This window comes from Leucoraja erinacea, chromosome 14, assembly GCF_028641065.1.
Source record: "Leucoraja erinacea ecotype New England chromosome 14, Leri_hhj_1, whole genome shotgun sequence".
In the NCBI taxonomy this organism is placed as follows: Eukaryota; Metazoa; Chordata; class Chondrichthyes; order Rajiformes; family Rajidae; genus Leucoraja; species Leucoraja erinaceus.
Window position 1 is genome coordinate 24391073 of NC_073390.1, and position 19777 is coordinate 24410849.

Consider the following 19777-nt stretch of genomic DNA (forward strand, 5'->3'; position numbering starts at 1 on the left):
GGCAGGCGAGGGCTTGTACTGACTGGAGTTTAGAAGAGTTTTAGAAGTATGTGATTAAAGAGATAAGATACATAGGAGTGTAGCTGCTCCTGGAGGTACCGAGGTCTAGTCGGAGGCTCAGAGGGGATAGAGCCTTCTCTGTTGCTGCTCCGGCACTCTGGAACACCCTGCCGTTGCACATCAGACAGGCCCCCTCACTGTCCATTTTCAAATCCAGTGTTAAAACACATTTGTACTCCCTGGCTTTTGACCATGCCTGAGACTTTGCTTCTGTTTTTGGTGGTTTTGATGTTTCTTTATTTTACATGTCTTTTCCTACTATTTCCTTTGATTGTTATTTTTGGTGTGTATTAACTTTTTTGTCAATGATTAGTGATGTACAGCACTTTGTTGCAGCTATGTTTGTTTTTAAAGTGCTCTATAAATAAAATTATTATTATTATTATTATTATTATGCAGAGGTGGTTTCTATCAGCAGGAAGGTCCAGAATCAGAGATCACTATTTAAGAACAAGGCGTCTTCCAAGACTGGTTTATAAAGGTCATATTAGTTTAGAGAAATACAGCGCGGCAACAGCCCTTTCAGCCCACCGAGTCCGTGCCGACAAGCGATCACCGCTTACACTAGCATGATCCAACACACTGGGGACAATTTACAATTTTTACTGAAGCCAATTAACCTACAAACCTACAGGTCTTTGGAGTGTGGGAGGAAAGCGGAGCACCCGGAGAAAACCCACGTGGTCATGGGGAGAACATACAAACTCCATACAGACAGTACCCATAGTTAGGATTGAACCCGTGTCTCTGGTGCTGTGAGGCAGCAACTCTACTTCTGCACCATGGTGCCACCCCTATGTAGCAAGAGGCAGTGAAATACTTTGCGTGGTATCCGGGCAGATCATCCTGTGCTTACTGTAAGTACAGCAGGCTGTGTAAAATAGAAAGGAAACGGAGTACACGATATAATGTTATAGTTACAGAAAAAGTGTTGGTATAACAAAGTGCAAGGGCCATGATGAGGTAGGTTGGAAGATCAGGAATACATCCTTGCCTTACGAGAATACGGCACAAAGTTCAAGAGTAACTCAGTGGGTCAGGCAGCACCTCTGGAGAATATGGTTAGGTGACGTTTTGAGTTGGGGCCCTTTCAAGCTTTTGTCTCTTCTGCCTGATGGGAGAGGGGAGTAGAGGGAATGACCAGGGTGTGACTGCTCCTTGATTATTATGTTGGCTGTTTTCCTGAGGCAGCATGAAGTGTAGGTGAAGTCGATGGTGGGGAGTCTGGTCTGTGTGATGGACTGGGATACTCCTGGAGATGAGATCATTTTTTTTTCTTTCTCAGGGTTGTGACATGTTGGAACTCACCCAAAAGGGTGGTGGAAGCAAAGTCTTTGAATATTTTTAAGGTGGATTTAGATAGGCTCTTGATGAGCATGCAAGATAGGAATGCAGAGTCGAGGATGCAAAAGGTATAGAAGTGTGAAAACGCACACCAGCAGATTCAGGGACATCCCGTCATAAGTAATAGGAGCAGAATTAGGCCATTCAGCCCATCAAGTCTGCTCCGCCATTCAATCATGTCTGATCTAGGTCTCCCTCCTAACCCTATTCTCTTGCTTCTGCCCCATAATCCCTGTCACCCGTACTAATCAAGAATCTATCTTTCTCTGCCTTAAAAATATACATTGACTTGGCCTCCACACTGTTCTGTGGTAAAGAATCCACAGATTCACCACCCTCTGGCTAAAGGACAGTTTCTTCCCAGCAGTTATCAGGCAACTGAATCATCCTACCACAACCAAAGAGCAATGCTGAACTACTTTCCGCCTATTTGATGATCCTCGATCTATCCTTGATCGGATTTTATTGGCTTTACCTTGCACTAAACGTTATTCCCATACATGATAATATAGATACATCTATACACTGAAAATTGATCAATTGTAATCATGTATTGTCTTTCTGCTGACTAGTTCGCATGCAACAAAACAAGTTGGATCAGACGTCATTGAGGGAACAGGCTTGAGGGGCTGAATGGTCTCATCCATTGTGTATCATTCAATGAAATGGTGTGCGGAGCTTAAAATTAAATCCTGGTTTATCTAATCCCTGGGGTTTTGTTTAATTTAGATCAGATTCAGATTCAATTTTAATTGTCATTGTCAGTGTACAGTACAGAGACAACGAAATGCATTTAGCATCTCCCTTGAAGAGCGACATAGCAAACGATTTGAATAAAAAATAAATAATAAGTGTCCGGGGGGGGTGATTGGCAGTCACCGAGGTACGTTGTTTAGTAGAGTGACAGCCGCCGGAAAGAAGCTGTTCCTCGACCTGCTGGTTCGGCAACGGAGAGACCTGTAGCGCCTCCCGGATGGTAGGAGGGTAAACAGTCCATGGTTGGGGTGAGAGCAGTCCTTGGCGATGCTGAGCGCCCTCCGCAGACAGCGCTTGCTTTGGACAGACTCAATGGAGGGGAGCGTGGAACCGGTGATGCGTTGGGCAATTTTCACCACCCTCTGCAGTGCCTTCCGGTCGGAGACAGAGCAGTTGCCATACCATACCACGTTTATGTCACGTGTCCCGAGATACAGTGAAAAAGTTTTGTTTGTTGGGGTGGCACAGTGGCACAGCAGTAGTTCCTTGTGTCCCCATCCCAAGGAAGGTCAGATGTCTAGGCCAAAGCCTCTTGTTGCTGAGTTGGCTGGAGAAAGTTCAGCTGACATTATGTGACCCACCAAAATTATCAGATGCGCACAGACTCGCCTGAAAAATGTGGTGGAAAGAGAAGGCAATGATGGTTCTCTCTGGCATCACGTACCAACTTTCCCACCATCCCTTCTTTGCAGTTTAGGTAGCCGGTACAGTGGTGCAGAGGTCGAGTTGCTGCCTTGCAGCACCCGAGACCCAGATTCCATCCTGACTACGGGTGCAGTCTGTACGGAGTTTGTACATGCTCCCTGTGACTGCGTGGGTTTGCTCCGGGTGCTCCGGGTTCCTCCCATGCCCGAAAGACGTACAGGTTTGTAGGTTGATTGGCTACTGCAAATTGCAAATTACCCCTCGTGTGTAGGAAGCGAAAGTGGGATAACATAGAACTAGCATGGGCCGAAGGGCCTGTTTCCACGGTGTATCTTCAGAATAGACTAGACTAACGTGCTATCCAGTCGAAAACTAAACTACACATGGATACAATCAAGGCATCCCGCAGTGCACAAATGGATGATAGTGGGTACAATATTTTGTGCAAGATAAAATCCAATTAAACATAGTTCAAAGGTTTATATGGTAGATGGGAGGTCAGGACCTCACTGTAGTTGGTGAGAGGACGGGTCAGTTGCCTGATAACAGGGTGCTGGTCTGCCAATGTCTCACAGCCCTTGGCTGTCGCTCTGCGTGTGGGCCCCCTGGAGATGACGGACGGGCATTTGTTTGAATAATTAGCATTTCACGATGAGTTGTAATTCTCTCTCGTTTTTGTGCTTATCTTGCAGGATCCAGCAGGGATTTTTGAACTGGTGGAACTAGTTGGCAATGGCACGTATGGACAGGTGTACAAGGTAAATGCCTCCCAGTTTCTTCGGAAATTGTGTCCTTGCCCGAGGAAACAAACCCTTAACTCCAAATAGCAGAAGGTTGGCGCGGGCCCAAGTGCATTTGTTTTGTGTGGGTATTGACACCCATTGATGCCATTGACTTGTTTACCATGGTTCCTTCAGGGCTCCTATAATCAATAATCAGTAATACTGTGTAACGCGACTATTATGGTGTATGGACCGCCTTTAACTGAGCAGTACAGCTCCTATATCCGTGCAGTGTGATTGTCTATTGAATGAAGACACAAAGTGCAGCGGGTCAGGCAGCATCTCTGGAGAACATGGACAGGCAATGTTTCTGATCGGGTCCCTTCTTCAGACTCTATTCAATGGTTTTTTCATCAATTACTGACATTATTAGAGCCACAAAGTCACATGGCACGGAAACAGGCCCTTCAGCCCACCTTACCCATACCCACCAAGATGCTCCGCCTACAATAGCTCCACTTACTCGTGTTTGGCCCATATCCCTCAAACCCCTCCCCCCCCCCCCCCAATACATGTACCTGTACAAATAACTTTTTAGGCCAAGTTAAGGCTACATTTTTAAGACCTTTGAAACTTGAAGGATACAAGATGGTGCTGGATACGTGGCGACTTGTGTACTGCCTCAGTGTGATGTACTATTCTTACACACTTGTACTTGGGTGTGGTTGTGCTTGTGTATTGTAAGATTTTACTGCATAGTATGCTAACAAAAAAATATGTATATTAGAAACATAGAAATTAGGTGCAGGAGTAGGCCATTCGGCCCTTCGAGCCTGCACCGCCATTCAATATGATCATGGCTGATCATCCAACTCAGTATCCCATACCTGCCTTCTCTCCATACCCCCTGATCCCCTTAGCCACAAGGGCCACATCTAACTCCCTCTTAAATATAGCCAATGAAGTGGCCTCAACTACCCTCTGTGGCAGAGAGTTCCAGAGATTCACCACTCTCTGCGTGAAAAAAGTTCTTCTCATCTCGGTTTTAAAGGATTTCCCCTTTATCCTTAAGCTGTGACCCCTTGTCCTGGACTTCCCCTAACATCGGGAACAATCTTCCTGCATCTAGCCTGTCCAACCCCTTAAGAATTTTGTAAGTTTCTATAAGATCCCCTCTCAATCTTCTAAATTCTAGAGAGTATAAACCAAGTCTATCCAGTCTTTCTTCATAAGACAGTCCTGACATCCCAGGAATCAGTCTGGTGAACCGTCTCTGCACTCCCTCTATGGCAATAATGTCCTTCCTCAGATTTGGAGACCAAAACTGTACGCAATACTCCAGGTGTGGTCTCACCAAGACCCTGTACAACTGCAGTAGAACCTCTCTGCTCCTATACTCAAATCCTTTTGCAATGAAAGCTAACATACCATTCGCTTTCTTTACTGCCTGCTGCACCTGCATGCCTACCTTCAATGACTGGTGTACCATGACACCCAGGTCTCGCTGCATCTCCCCCTTTCCCAATCGGCCACCATTTAGATAATAGTCTGCTTTCCTGTTTTTGCCACCAAAATGGATAACCTCACATTTATCCACATTATACTGCATCTACCAAACATTTGCCCACTCACCCAGCCTATCCAAGTCACCCTGCAGTCTCCTAGCATCCTCCTCACAGCTAACACTGCCCCCCAGCTTAGTGTCATCCGCAAACTTGGAGATATTGCCTTCAATTCCCTCATCCAGATCATTAATATATATTGTAAATAGCTGGGGTCCCAGTACTGAGCCTTGGGGTACCCCACTAGTCACTGCCTGCCATTGTGAAAAGGACCCGTTTACTCCTACTCTTTGCTTCCTGTTTGCCAGCCAGTTCTCTATCCACATCAATACTGAACCCCCAATGCCTTGTGCTTTAAGTTTGTATACTAATTTTTTATGTGGGACCTTGTCGAAAGCCTTCTGGAAGTCCAGATACACCACATCCACTGGTTCTCCCCTATCCACGCTACTAGTTACATCCTCGAAAAATTCTATAAGATTCGTCAGACATGATTTACCTTTCGTAAATCCATGCTGACTTTGTCCAATGATTTCACCACTTTCCAAATGTGCTGCTATCCCATCTTTAATAACTGACTCTAGCAGTTTCCCCACTACCGATGTTAGACTAACTGGTCTGTAATTCCCCATTTTCTCTCTCCCTCCCTTCTTAAAAAGTGGGGTTACGTTTGCTACCCGCCAATCTTCAGGAACTACTCCAGAATCTAAAGAGTTTTGAAAGATTATTACTAATGCATCTGGAGCTACTTCCTTAAGTACTCTGGGATGCAGCCTATCTGGCCCTGGGGATTTATCGGCCTTTAATCCATTCAATTTACCCAACACCACTTCCCGGCTAACCTGGATTTCACTCAATTCCTCCAACTCCTTTGACCCGCGGTCCCCTGCTATTTCCGGCAAATTATTTATGTCTTCCTTAGTGAAGACGGAACCAAAGTAGTTATTCAATTGGTCCGCCATATCCTTGTTCCCCATGATCAACTCCCCTGTTTCTGACTGCAATGGACCTACATTTGTTTTAACATATCTCTTTCTTTTCACATATCTATAAAAACTTTTGCAGTCAGTTTTTATGTTCCCTGCCAGTTTTCTTTCATAATCTATTTTTCCTTTCCTAATTAAGCCCTTTGTCCTCCTCTGCTGGTCTTTGAATTTCTCCCAGTCCTCCGCTATGCTGCTTTTTCTGGCTAATTCGTACGCATCATCCTTCGCTTTGATACCATCCCTGATTTCCCTTGTTATCCATGGATGCACTACCTTCCCTGATTTATTCTTTTGCCAAACTGGGATGAACAATTTTTGTAGTTCATCCATGCAGTCTTTAAATGCAGTCTTTAAATGTCTTCCATTGCATATCCACCGTATATTGACAATGAAGTACCATTGACCATTAAGCCTAATGAGTCACCTTTTAGCTAGACATGTTCACACGGGAGCACTGGTCCTCCAAAGCAATATTCCACCTCTCCACCAATTCCAATATTGCTGGCCAGTGGGGGTGGGGGGGGGGGGGGGGGGGCTTTCTGGAGCACTAGTATGGGTGTTGTGGGCCAAAGGGACTGGTTTCCAGAGGGCTAGTGTAGATTCTTGGGCTGGCAGCTCAGTCACTTAGGCCTGGTGGGCTGGCAGCTCAGTCACTCAGGCCTCGTGGGCTGGCAGCTCAGAAACTGCCAGAAATTCAGCTCAAAACTGGTGAGAGACTGTGAGAGAGAAGGGGGAGAGGGTGGGGATTCAATTTTAGACATTTCATCTTTTTCTGCAGATCACATCAATGAAGGAGGAAAGTCTATCCTGGCCTGGATCTCACAGGGAGCAAATGAAGGGAGGGAGAAAAATACTGGGGTGAGGTTTAATACTTGCAGGGGGAATATTTACTGATGGGCCGACGGGGCTCCTGGGCTCGTACAGGCCTGATGGGCTGAAGGGGCTCTTTTAAAAAAAAAATCTGAATGAAATTTCAGTGAAAGGCACTTTTTCTGGACTTTTCCTGGCCTGCCACGGGCCTTTTGGGCCAAAATGCTCCTCCTGGGCTAACATGGGCATTTTGGGCAAAAGGGACTGGTTTCTCAGCTAATAGAGGCCTTGTGGGCCGAAATTAGTGGTTTCAGGCAGGCCAAACAACTCATTTCATTTCATTTCCAATTCCATTGCAGTTTCAAGCACAGGGCAGGCCGGATAGCTCATTGCATTTTCATTTTACTTCCACTGCCATTGCAGCTTCAAGCACAGGGCAAGCCAAGCCACACAGCTGATTGCATTTTCACTTAATTTCCATTGCCATTGCACTTTCAAGCACTGGGCAGGCTCAAGCCAAACAGCTGATAGCATTTTAACTTCATTTCCATTGCCATTGCACTTTCAAGCACATGGCAGTCTGTCTTGCGCTTCTTGTGCTTCTTGTGCGTGGTGATGGAAAGATTGGTGGAAACGGGGCCGCAACGTGAACGCTCTTTCCTTGACCCCAGCCATTAAATGCTGCCTCATCAACCTCCTCTGGCACAAAAAGCTGGAGAAACACAGCGGGACAGGCAGCATCCCTGAAGAGAAGGAATGGGTGACGTTTCAGGTCGAGACCCTTCATGAGACAAAGGACTGAGTCTATAGAAGTGTCTCGACCCAAAACGTCACCCATTCCTTCTCTCCAGAGATGCTGCCTGTCCCGCTGAGTTACTCCAGCTTTTTGTGTCTATCTTCGGTTTAAACCAGCTTCTGCAGTTCCTTCCTACACCTACAGCACCTCCTTGGACATACTTACTTTCTCTTTTCTCTTCCATACATCTGTCCAAATGTCTTCTGTCTCTTGAAAGTCATAAGCTCTTCTGCACACTCTCCCAAAGCCTTGACATCTTCCCTAAAGTGTGGTGACCAGACCATAAAACACTGCAGAATAGGAACTGGCCCTTCGGCCCACAATGTCCATGCCGAACGTGAAGACCAACTCTCAGCATAATCCACATCCCTCTATTCCCTGCATAACCATGTGCCTATCCAAAAGCCTCTTAAATAGCACTATTGTTTCCACCTCCACCACCACCCCTAGCAGCACATTCCAAGGATGTGTAAGAAAATGTGTAAGAAAATTGCCATGCATATTTCCTTAAAATTTTGCCCTCTCACCTTGAAGCATTGCCCTCTTGTCTGTGACATTTCCACCCTGGGGAAAATGGTTCAGACTGTCTACCCTATCTATGTCTCTCATAATTTTGTATTCATTTATCAGGTCTCCCTTCAACTTTGATTAGTATGGGTGTCAGGGGTTATAGGAAGAAGGCAGGAGAATGGAATTGAGAGGGAAAGATAGATCAGCCATGATTGAATGACAAGGTAGAATTAATGGGCCGATTGGCCTAATTCTGCTCCTATGATTTATGAACCTACGGCGCTCCAGAGAAAGCAGTCTAACTGGGGCCATCAACCCAAGAATAAAACTGGTTTCGGCTTGCGTAGGGATTAGTATGAATGGGTGATTGCTCTGCAGTGTGGACTTGGTAGGCCAAAGGGCCTGTTTCCGTGCTGTCTCTCTCCCATGACTATGCCTCCTAGGGGTAATATAAATTAGAGAACGTGATTCTAAAGAGAGTGCGCAAAGAGAGCTATCTTGGAGAAATGCATCGTTTGTTGTAGACCTGCAGTGCACGTTGAGGAAGTAGTTAAAAAGGTCATGTGGGAACGCAGGCTTTATAAACAGAGGCACAGAGGAAATTGTGGTGAACCTTAGTAAACTTTTGATCTGCCACACTCAGAGTTGGCCCAGTTCTTGGCGTGTGCTTCAGGGAAATCGTGAAGACGTTGCAGAGTATCCAGAAGAGCCGAGGACTCTGAAGAAACAATAGGGGTGATGCGGGAATGAACCTCCCCCTTAAGATAAGGGGGGAGGGGGTTTAATAGCAACCTGAGTGGTAGCTTTTCCACACAAAGGGTGGTGGGTGTATGGAACGAGCTGCCGGAGGAGGCAGCTACTATTGCAATGTGTAAGAAACATTTCGACAGTGACATGGATGCGACAAGTTTAGAGGGATCTGGGCCAATGTCAGGCAGATGGTACTAGTGTAGATGGGACATTGGTCAGTGTGGACAAATTGGGCCGAAGGGCCTGTTTCCACACTGTATAGCTCTGTGACTCTAATAGACATTTGGACAGATATATGAATAGGAAGGGTTGCATCAGGGACCTCGTGGTAGCGGACTATATGTCCAGGAAACCTCGAGGGGCCGAACCACATGGGGGTGGTCTCTTAATAATCCAATTACAGATATCGATTAACCCCATACATAACAGATATTTCCCTAACCCAATAATACAGCAGCTCAATACATTGTATTCAAATAGCACTTTGCATGGAAGCCAACTTAGAAACATTTACCCTGATCTGCAAGAAACCCAGACAAGGCTCAACACCTCATCTAATCAACTCTCGGCAAAGTAGAACTCTGCAATATTATTTACAATTATTTACAGGGTGTATGTCTGGTTTGCAGTCATCCAATCCATTACATGCATTTTGCACCTAATTGACAGGGTCTGCAGATGTTCGTGTTCTTTTCTTGCAACGTATCTAGGCTCTAGACACACTGGCACCACTCCGCAATTCTGCAGAGAGCAATTCCAAATTGACCAAGTCTACCAGCAGCCCTGAAGCTTTTCCCCCATTTTAAAGTCCTAGCCTCTCCAATCCTTTTTATCATATATGATAAACCATCATTTATGATAACCAAATAGTTCAATAATCAGCTAACCAGATATACATACGTGTACATTACATTTCCCATCTATCAGCAACACAAGGTGATGATGTTTCTTCCCAGAATCTTGTCAAACATCCCAAGTTTTCATGGGCATAACTTCACAATTTCCGTCAGAGTCTTCACCCCTCGAGTTTTTGTGGGAGCGAATTCCCTCCATCCATGTTGCTGCCCATTCTTCCATCCCTTTCCACAGTCGACCCTAAAACCTAAAATTCCTGAAACACTTGGGACAAAGCAAGTTAGCATCATGCACCCATGCTTTCCCATACATTCACTATAGTTCTGCAATCCTATCTCTATTCAAACCTATTATATTCCCGTATCCCTATTCTGTTCCCTAATATACTCTTTATTATCCTAGGATCAACACCAACTAGCCTTCTTCATACTCACACGATGTTATAATATGTATACCTGATGACGGGTATAAATATAAATTTCAGCTGGGTTCAATCCAGATTTCCCTGCAGGCATGACTCCAATTTAAAGCAAACCATGATAAATGTTCCATTTTAACCATTCAGTATGCCTCCAATTTACTATTTCAAATTTCAGTATCCATCTCATCCTTTTCATTCCACAGCATTGTAGCCGACAATGCAATTCCATTCCAATTCCAATGGAATTCCCAGCTGTTCAAATTTAAACAATCAATTTCCATATTCTGTCAATTTTATCATAAATCCAATAAAGACTGCCGAATCCAGGGACAATTTATTTCCACCTTGATAATAGAAGCCACTTTACTATCAAGGGTTAAACAATTCAAATCCATCAGTCAAATATGCATCGGCTCTGGTATTCTCAACATCTATTCAAGTTTTCCCCACTAATTTACTAAGTCCTCCAACACCTCTTATTTATGTATGTCTCCTCACTATAGTAACTTGTTACTGTGTTGATTCTCTACTATGTTGGCTCTTTACTCTGTTGACTCTTTACTCTATCGGCTTTGTTCCCTGTCGAGGGGTTCTCGCATACTAGTTCTTAACTACTGAATAATTCCTTAGTCCGGACTCTTAAAGGGAAGTCCTGCTGCTCACAGTTCCTATTTTGACCATTTCCAATTCCAACTTCAATTTCAATTCCCATTTTAATTTTCAATTTTAAGTCCAATTTTAATTCTGATTTTAATTCCAACTCTCTAAGTAATTCCATGTTACCGGATCTTCCCAAGTTCCATCCTTCTTGCCAGTGTCCTTTGAGCAATCCGTCCCATCTTTGGCTGCCTTTCTGGGGATGAGATAATAACAATATCAATTAATAATCGAACTTCAATTATTCCAAAGCCAGATTCCACGTCTATTCCAAAAAAAGTCCCTCCAATTGATTATCATACAATTTCGAGACCGAATCCAATATTTATAATTTATTTCTAATAACCATAATTTAGACGCAAATTAGGTTTTTTACTCCAAACCACAGAGGAATATTTTTTATTCGGTCAGTCCTTTAAAGTGGGGCTTGTCCCAAAAGTCGTTATAGGCGGTGTTGTTTCTTTCAAAGATGATTAGAGTGCCCTTTACTCTCCTTCCTTTTCTTTCTCCAATAGCTACATGATATTAAAGTTGTGCACTAGGGTAGGTCTGCGTCTTCTTTTCTGATGTTAGTTTCAATTACCAGGGAGTAGGGATACATAGGAGCAGCTTTCTCTGTCTGCTGGCCTTCCCAAATATCTTAAAGGGGCAGGACAGTATCAGTTCCTCCTGCTGGTCACCTGTTTCTGGGGAGCTACAATACCTTTGCTATCTTCTGCCCATTCTTAAGGGGTCTGTGCATTCTTTTACCTCACTCCCCAGATAGTATGTCGTCGTTATACTGTTCTGCAGGCACAAACTCAGTAACACATATATTATATGTTATAACATATAACATATATATATATATATGTTATATGTTATATGTTATAACACATTAATATAATATCTTCTTTCCCCACTCCCGTTCCTCCTGCACAGTAAGGTTGTTTCTTCTCTCCCTAGTGCCATTTCCATTCTTTAGTTGCCATCCCTTCTCACCCCAGCTACTATGTTTCCCTGTCTTGCTGCTTCCTTTCAGTGAGGGTTTCTTGAGAATTGGATTCTTTGTGTCTCCTCCTACTTGGAAGGGGGTGGTGTTCTTTCTGATTGATAGTGCTGTTTCTCAGGCCATGTGAGGACACCTTCAATGTTAATAGATGGTATTACCGTTAACTGGCAGGTTAGGGCTACCGCAAAGGGTTGGTTTGCCAAAATGTCCCTGCCCCCTGATCTCCGTGCCAGTGTCCTTGTCCTCTACCATCAGGATCCCAAGTGTCTCGGTACCCTCTTGTAATCCATTAGGTTTCTGTAACCCCGTCGCCTCCTTCTCTGCCCCCTTCCTTCTCGATAATATTCCCTCATAGGACACGACCGACTCCAGTGTCCAAATCCCCCACAGCTGTAACACTGATCGGGCAGGATCGCTCTATAACCTCTCCAGCCAAACTGAGGAAAGGTCGGCTCCCTGAATGGGAAGTCTTTCCAGGCCTTGAGGTCTTTTTCCTCCTTATCCTGTCCTTATTTCTTTTACTTGAACCTTTAATTTCTGGGCTGCCACTGAACCAGGCTGCCTTAAGGACTGACTGTCTGTGGTCTGGGGAACATTTATACCTAATGCGGACATCTCCCTACAAACACACTGCCGACGGGTAGTCCGTTCTAAATCCCCTTCATTGGGTAATTGCTCTGACATAATGATATTATCCATGTCTGGATTAATCCCTCCATATTCTCCTCCTATCTCACCCTCTGAAAAGCTATTTGTCTATCCCGGTACTTCAAGAAGTATTCCTTCACCCTCCTGCTACTGGAGTTCCTAATTAATTTCAGCACCCATGTCGATGGAGTCTTCCTTCTAGCTCCTTGATTTCCCCTACTGTCCTCCACTTGTGGGGCAATCATAGGAGTTAGAGGATCTCTCCCCGATTTCTCTATTTCAGATTTGAAATTAGGGGAAGATAAAGCGGACTCCTCCCGTGGGCCCTGCTCGCAAGCTGCACATGGTTTCTCCGAATTGGGAACATGAGAGCTCTGTGAGGATTGCTGTGGCTCTAGCTCCACTCCGAAGAATTCTGCACACCCTGGCATATAATAAATCTCTCTCCCTTCAAAGTATGCAGGCACTGTTTCACTCTTACCGAAGTTAACAAGTTTAGGTTTCATCGGCACCTCCCCTTTAAGAACTGTTTCAGTAGTCTCCCTTTCAGAAGATGGTTTTCTCTCCTGCTCCAGCTCCTGCTGTTGGCTTACTAGTTCTTCCTGTCCCTGGTCTGGAATGTCCCGAGAAGGATCAGTTCTATCATGTTCTCCTCCAATTCCCAATTTACAAGCCGCCATTCTTAGGGTGGACAGCAAAACAATCTCTTTATTTATTTTCCTTTTAATGAAGAACGTTCTCCATATTCCAATTAACTCATATCCTTCTTCACTACTCCCATATTTTTTTTATGATGATTTCTGTATAGTTTATTCCTATTACGGATTTAAGTCCACCCAACGGCCAAACTTCATTTCTTAAGACCTCATTTAATTCCCCCGATAATCCTCTCAATCTGTCGGCTTCCTGTGGAAGCTTCTCGCACATTATTCTTATCGGGCTTCCTAATGTGTTCGATCGTTCCTTCTCCTAGACATTTCCCATTCTCCGAACAATGGTCACAACACAAATTACAAAATAAAAGTTCCAGACATTAACACCTCTTCCAATCACTCCTTCCTCTCACACTCCAAGGTCAATGGAATCACTCCCACACAATGGTCAACGGTCTCTCCGATTCACACTTACTCTAACAATCGCTCCCTTTCAACTGTTATCCAGTCACTCTATCAATCACTCCTATTCAATTATTCAAGCCACTCGCTCCTATTCAGCCTCTCTCTCAACTCTCTTATCAGTTAAATCACAATCACTTAATTCAATTCCAAACTTCCAAACAAAGGATCTCCGGTGTCTCAATCCAAGTCTAACTCTCAATCGCAGCCTCTCATGCAGCAATCTTTCTCTCACTCAATCCACTTTAATTTCACACAGACAGACAAATCCGAACCACGTTAACAAAACTATAATTAAGAATGAAAATATTCCCCCGATTACCAATAATCCAATACACACCCCAATATAAATTATAAGCATCCATTAAACCCCACTCTAATGAATCTTCCTCGTGGCGCTATCGGTCAGCGGGATAACTCCTCCCCCGATGCAGGGATCGAAGCAGACCTGATCGAACCACACCGATTCCAATTCTCACAATACAATCTTAAACAAATCCAAATATTTAACTCAAACATACTCTTACCTCAAATATCTAAATCCGTAAACACTCGCAAACACGCACAAGCAGCAATACAAATTATGGTCCGCGGACTTAACACAATCTAAATCTTAACTTTCTAAATCTTAATACATGCTAAGTTTATTTACATACACAGAATATTTACACGATCTGGATTCGATGACAATACGAAAAGCTAGATGTTTACAATTTACAAAATGATTTAAAGCACTAGCGCACAGTTCACGGACACTTGATCTCGATACCGTGTCACGCTGTTATCACTCAGTGAACCTCTCCCTCTGATACCAAAGATTTTCCCCTTCCTAGGTTACTCTTTGCTGAGGGGTACTACTCCTTAAATGACTACTTTTCCTCCCGAATGTTACTATCCCTCTGCTAAGTCTGGACTTCTATTGGGGAACCTCTCTCCCTCCTCTCTAAGTTCGACAGAATTAGGGGTACTCTTCGCTATTTGGATTCCTTCTAATCAAGTAAAGAGGTTCCTGTCTCTCAGGTACTCTTCGCTATCAGGTACTAGTCAAAAATTGACTAGAGGGTTACTATTCACTGTTGATCAGCCACTATTCGGAATCGATCACGGACTTGCACCAACTCCGATGTTCTGCCTACAGGAATACGAATTCCACCTTACTGGCAGAATTTCAATATGAAATTCAGTATTTGGAAATTTGGCTTTGCAAATATAGACTAGTTCTTGAACTCCTAATTTTAGTGCATATCTCTCATCATACGCGGGCACTCCAATCTAAAATTGTCCAGTTGACTTCTTGAATGGACTGGGGTATTCTGGCCAATCTATAGTCTGTCCACCCAAGCCCAGTGTCTTTACAAGATTCCTCGTCCGTTGCACAGGACTCAGATATCTACACACAGACACTCCTCTCTGCTGGGCACCATGGGTACAGCGCCTAGCCACTTCGCGCTGTGAGGTATCGATGACGATTTTCAGAGCGCACCTTTACCATTCGCCCTCCCGGCAAAGATCCGATCGATACGTAGATCAGACCTGTATTTCAATACCCCACCAATTGGATACCAAATCTAACCTTGGGCCACCCCTCGCCAATGAAGCGCATTTGGGTCTCGTTAATGCAGCTGCAGTCTGCCAACTACGACCAACGTTTTGGGCCTCTAACCCAGGAAAGGGCCTTTAACCCAACCCCAGCAGGGCCTCTAACCCCACTCTGGTTTTATGGGCCCCCAACCCAAAGGAGTGCTAACCACCCCTCCATGCTTGCTAGACTCTGTTCTAATGATCTCGATTAGACCCTTTCCCAAGCCCCGCGATTGATCGTTCCGCTCCAATTAACGAAGTGCCGAAAATCAATGCGAAAACCTCACCGTGGGCACTATTTCTGCACTAGCGATCGAAACAGCTCAACACCCTTGATCGCAAACTTGCGCTTGGGGGTCTTTTGAGATAAAAAACACTGAATCAAGCTTAAACACCAAATCTTTTTTTTGACAAAACACAATTACAGTTCAACTCCTGTACCTATCCCACAGTGGGTTCGATCCTCGTATCTGCCTGATCAAACCCTCTAGGCCTCGCTCAAACAGAGGCACTCTAGAAGGTCACGCAGTCCCAAACGCTCTCCCAGAAGATCGACGATGGACCTCGTGGCAGCGGACTTTTATAGGTCCCAGGACCTCGAGGGGCCGAACCACTTGGGGGTGGTCTCTAAATTATCCAATTACAGATATCGATTAACCCCATACGTAACAGACATTTCCCTAACCCAACAATACAGCAGCTCAATACATTGTATTCAAGGAAGCCAACTTGGAAACATTTACCCTGATCTGCAAGAAACCCAGACAAGGCTCAATACCTCATCCAATCAACACTCGGCAAAGTAGAACTCTGCAGCATTATTTACAATTATTTACAGGGTGTATGTCTTGTTTGTAGCCATCCAATCCATTCTATGCATTTTGCACCTAATTGACAGGGTCTGCTGATGTTCTTATTCTTCTTGCAACTTGTATCTAGGCTCTAGACACACTGGCACCCCTCCACAGCTTGTCCCAGTTCTGCAGAGAGCAATTCCAAATTGACCAGATCCCCCAGCAGCCCTAAAGCTTTTACCCCATTTTAAAGTCCTAGCCTCTCCAATGTGGCCAGGATTAACAAACTACCTCCCCTGGCAGCCCGTTCCATATATCCACCACCCTTTGTGTGAAAAACGTTACACCTCAGCTTCCTTATTAAATCTTTCCCCTCTCACCTTAAACCTATGTCCCTTGTTTCTTGACTCCCCAGAGTAGGAAAAGGGACTCTATGTGCCTATCCAATCTACTCCTCTCATGATTTTATACACCTCTAAAACATCAGAGTGGGATGATCATTCTCAAGCATGGGGCGGAAGATTGTAACCTTCACATGGTCCGCCCTGTTTCGACGAATGCAATCAAAAGATCAAAATACAATCAAAAGATCATAATAGAACAAGTTATCCTAGAACTTTAGGCTATGCACAGCCATGCGCAAGAAGATGATTCTCACTCATTGGTGCAGTAGTTGTTCTGGTATGTTCATTATTGTTTTGTTATTGTTATAGGTGCAGCGATACATTGCGAAACATACCTTACATGAGTACAACGGGCAGTGCCAAAGAGAAGATAGACAGAGTGCAGAATATTGCAATAGAGCTGAAGATAAAGTGCAGATTAAGACAAAGTGCAAGGGCCGGCACGGGGTAGTTTAGTTTAGTTTAGCGATACAGCACGGAAACAGGACTTTGGCCCACCGAATCTGCACTGACCAGTGATCCCCGCACATTAATATCATCTGACACACACTAGGGACAAGTTTATATTAATACCAAGCCAATTAACCTACGAACCCGTACATCTTTGGAGTGTGGAAGGAAACTGAAGATCTCGGGGAAAACCCACGCGGTCATGGGGAGAACGTACAACCTCCAGACAAACAGTACTCGTAGTCGGGATCAAACCCGGGGCTCTGGCACTGTAAGGCAGCAACTGTACTGCTGCGCCACTGTGCCGCCCCATAGGTTGGAGGTTTGGGATATTCATCATTAATATTCCAAATCCCACTCCAAAGATGTACAGGTTTGTAGGTTAATTGGCTTTGGTAAAAATTATAAATTATTCCTAGTGTGTAGTGCTAGTGTACGGACTCTGTGTTCTGAAGGGCTTGTTTCCATGCTTTATCTCTAAGCTAAACTGAAGTTCTCGTCGTATGTCTTATGTTTTCTGCATCGGCCTTACACACTTGCGCTGATTCCGATGACGAGATGGGATTGTGGTGTTGAAGGCAGAGCTATAGTCAATAAATAGGCATTAACGTAGGAGTCCTTGTTGTCTTGGTGACCAATGAGTTTCGGGCTAGAGAGATGGATTGCGGATGGTCCTCCATATATGCTGCTTGACCCACTGTCTGATGGTTCAATGATACTTTATGGTCTCATATATCTAGGCACAGTGAAATGTCTTGATGCATACATTTCTGTAAAGTCATTATAAACATAGGCATAATCATACTTCAGTACAACAGTGCAAGCAAAGTAGATGAGACACTAGGCAGCACACAAGGGTCACCATGTGTTAGGCACCACCTTGTACCCTTCAAGTTCAGACTTGTTAAAAATGTAGAGTCTTAACTATAGATTTGTTGCAATGGTGAAAAACCTACAGTGGGTGGCTGGGAAGCTGGTGTTAATGTGCCATCACATCTCTCAAAGTACTTCATTGTTATGTATTTGGGTGCTTGGAACTGACTTAAAGTAACTCCAGACTCCAGTTTAACGAGATTCTGCAATGCATAACACTCAGATACAGGAGTAAACTAACAAGCTTCTTTATTCCAGGACGCCACATTGAATCTCCCCCAGCGCATGCGTCCCCTCCCACAAGACATAACATATGCTAATTATATCACATACACCACACTGCTCCCCCTTTAACTTGTAGGCAGGTAACACCATTTATATAATATACACCACATTGCTCCCCCTTTAACTTGGAGGCGGATAACACCATTTTGATTACATTAAATATAATTGATTGTTGCAAAATTATATTATTACAGTCATCTTACATTACATCCTCATAACTGTAATAATCGTATCTAAACTTAGCACATAACTTTTCATTCCACTCATCTTCCTTAAACCAAATACATTACCCCTTGCTTTATGATTTTATAATTTTCCGTTCCTTTATGTGTAAATTGCGAACACTTTCTAATCGCTCTAGCTCTGCCTGTATCTCTGCTTCTTCCCTTTTTTAAATGTCTTAATCTAATTTGCAAATTTCTTCCTGTTCCTGATATTCTGCGTTTCATTTTCTGGTTCATGCATTTGCTTTGTTTTCCTCTTTGTAGGTGGGATCTGACCCATGGCTGCAAGTTTTCTTTTTCTAGCAGCTTCCTCTGTTGTTCAATTTCCATTCGCTGCGTATTTATCTGCTCTTGTTGTTTAATGAGATTCTGCAATGCATAACCATTTGTCCTTTGCTCAGTGAAGGAGGCTCCATGCTGATTATAGTGAAGTGTCCTAATCGCAATTGGTCCTGCAGACTTTTGTCTCGACCGACAAGCCTCTTTTCTTTAGACTTTTCTATTAGCAGCTTTTTACTCATTGTCACACGTTTATTTAACTGTTCTTTGTATCGTTTAAGCCTTTTCTGTTGTTCATCTATTTGTCTTCTTGTCACCTTTCTGGTTCTTCATGAAGAAGTAGGATCTATATTTTCTTTGCAATACAACACTGGCTCTGTATAGTTTTCTTGCTTCATAAGCAAGGTAGTGAGACCGCACTACAATTGCTGTATATTTCAGTTTGAGGAAGTCTTTCCTATAAAGTTTAAGCCTTTTGTATCATTTATGCTTTTTTTGTTGTGCATCTATTTGTCTTCTTAAGTCTCTCCTATACCAACTCATACGGAGTACTGACTGCACTTTTACAGTAGCCCTCTTTTGCTTAACCCACTGCCTAACCACCATACTCTTGTAGGCAGCCTGAATGGTAATAGTTGCATACCTCATTGATTGATATTGCACAAACTGGGAATGCCCTATTTTGCATGCTTTGTACCATCTCTGGATCGAAATGACTGCTTGTCGCATAGCTCTGTAGCGTACCCTTGATCGGTAACCACGGTATGCAGCTTGCAGAGTGACTACAGCTGCCTTTTGCATCAAGTAATGCACATCATTAAGACTGACTCAATATGGCGTGCTGCCTTGATTTTCTCAACCAATTCTCTGGCTTTAATCCCGCGGTAGAAGGCCTGAATACAAACCACTGCTTTTCTCAAAGTATTACAATGTCTCACTTGGACATCTCTTATCTGGCAAGCTCTGTATCATTGCTGTACTGCAATGGCAGACCAGCGTAGTTTCTTGAAATACTGACGCTGTTTATGCATAATAAGTCTGTATGACCTTGACAGATTTGTGCATGCACCGCAATTGCTCTCAAACAAGCATTCCTCGGTAGGCAGCATGAAGCAGTACAACGCTTCTGCATACCTTCATGTAAGTTTTGCGATCACTTTCCATTTGAAGGTGTGCCCTATAATGGGTTTGTACCATTATAGCTGCCAATCGCATTGCCTTGTATTGACGGTTTACTCTGTGCCTTCTAAATGCTGCTT

At 43.9% G+C, this 19777-nt stretch overlaps 1 protein-coding gene across 8 annotated transcripts in view; it reads left to right on the forward strand.

The window, feature by feature from the left end:
• The window catches only part of tnika (TRAF2 and NCK interacting kinase a), a 118860-nt gene that overhangs the window by 18211 nt on the left and 80872 nt on the right, over window positions 1-19777 (forward strand). For all 8 annotated transcript variants that reach the window (XM_055645830.1, XM_055645833.1, XM_055645831.1 and 5 more), the window contains exon 2: window positions 3498-3563. In XM_055645830.1, coding sequence (XP_055501805.1) covers window positions 3498-3563 — 66 coding nt within the window. The remainder of the gene's footprint in view (window positions 1-3497; window positions 3564-19777) is intronic.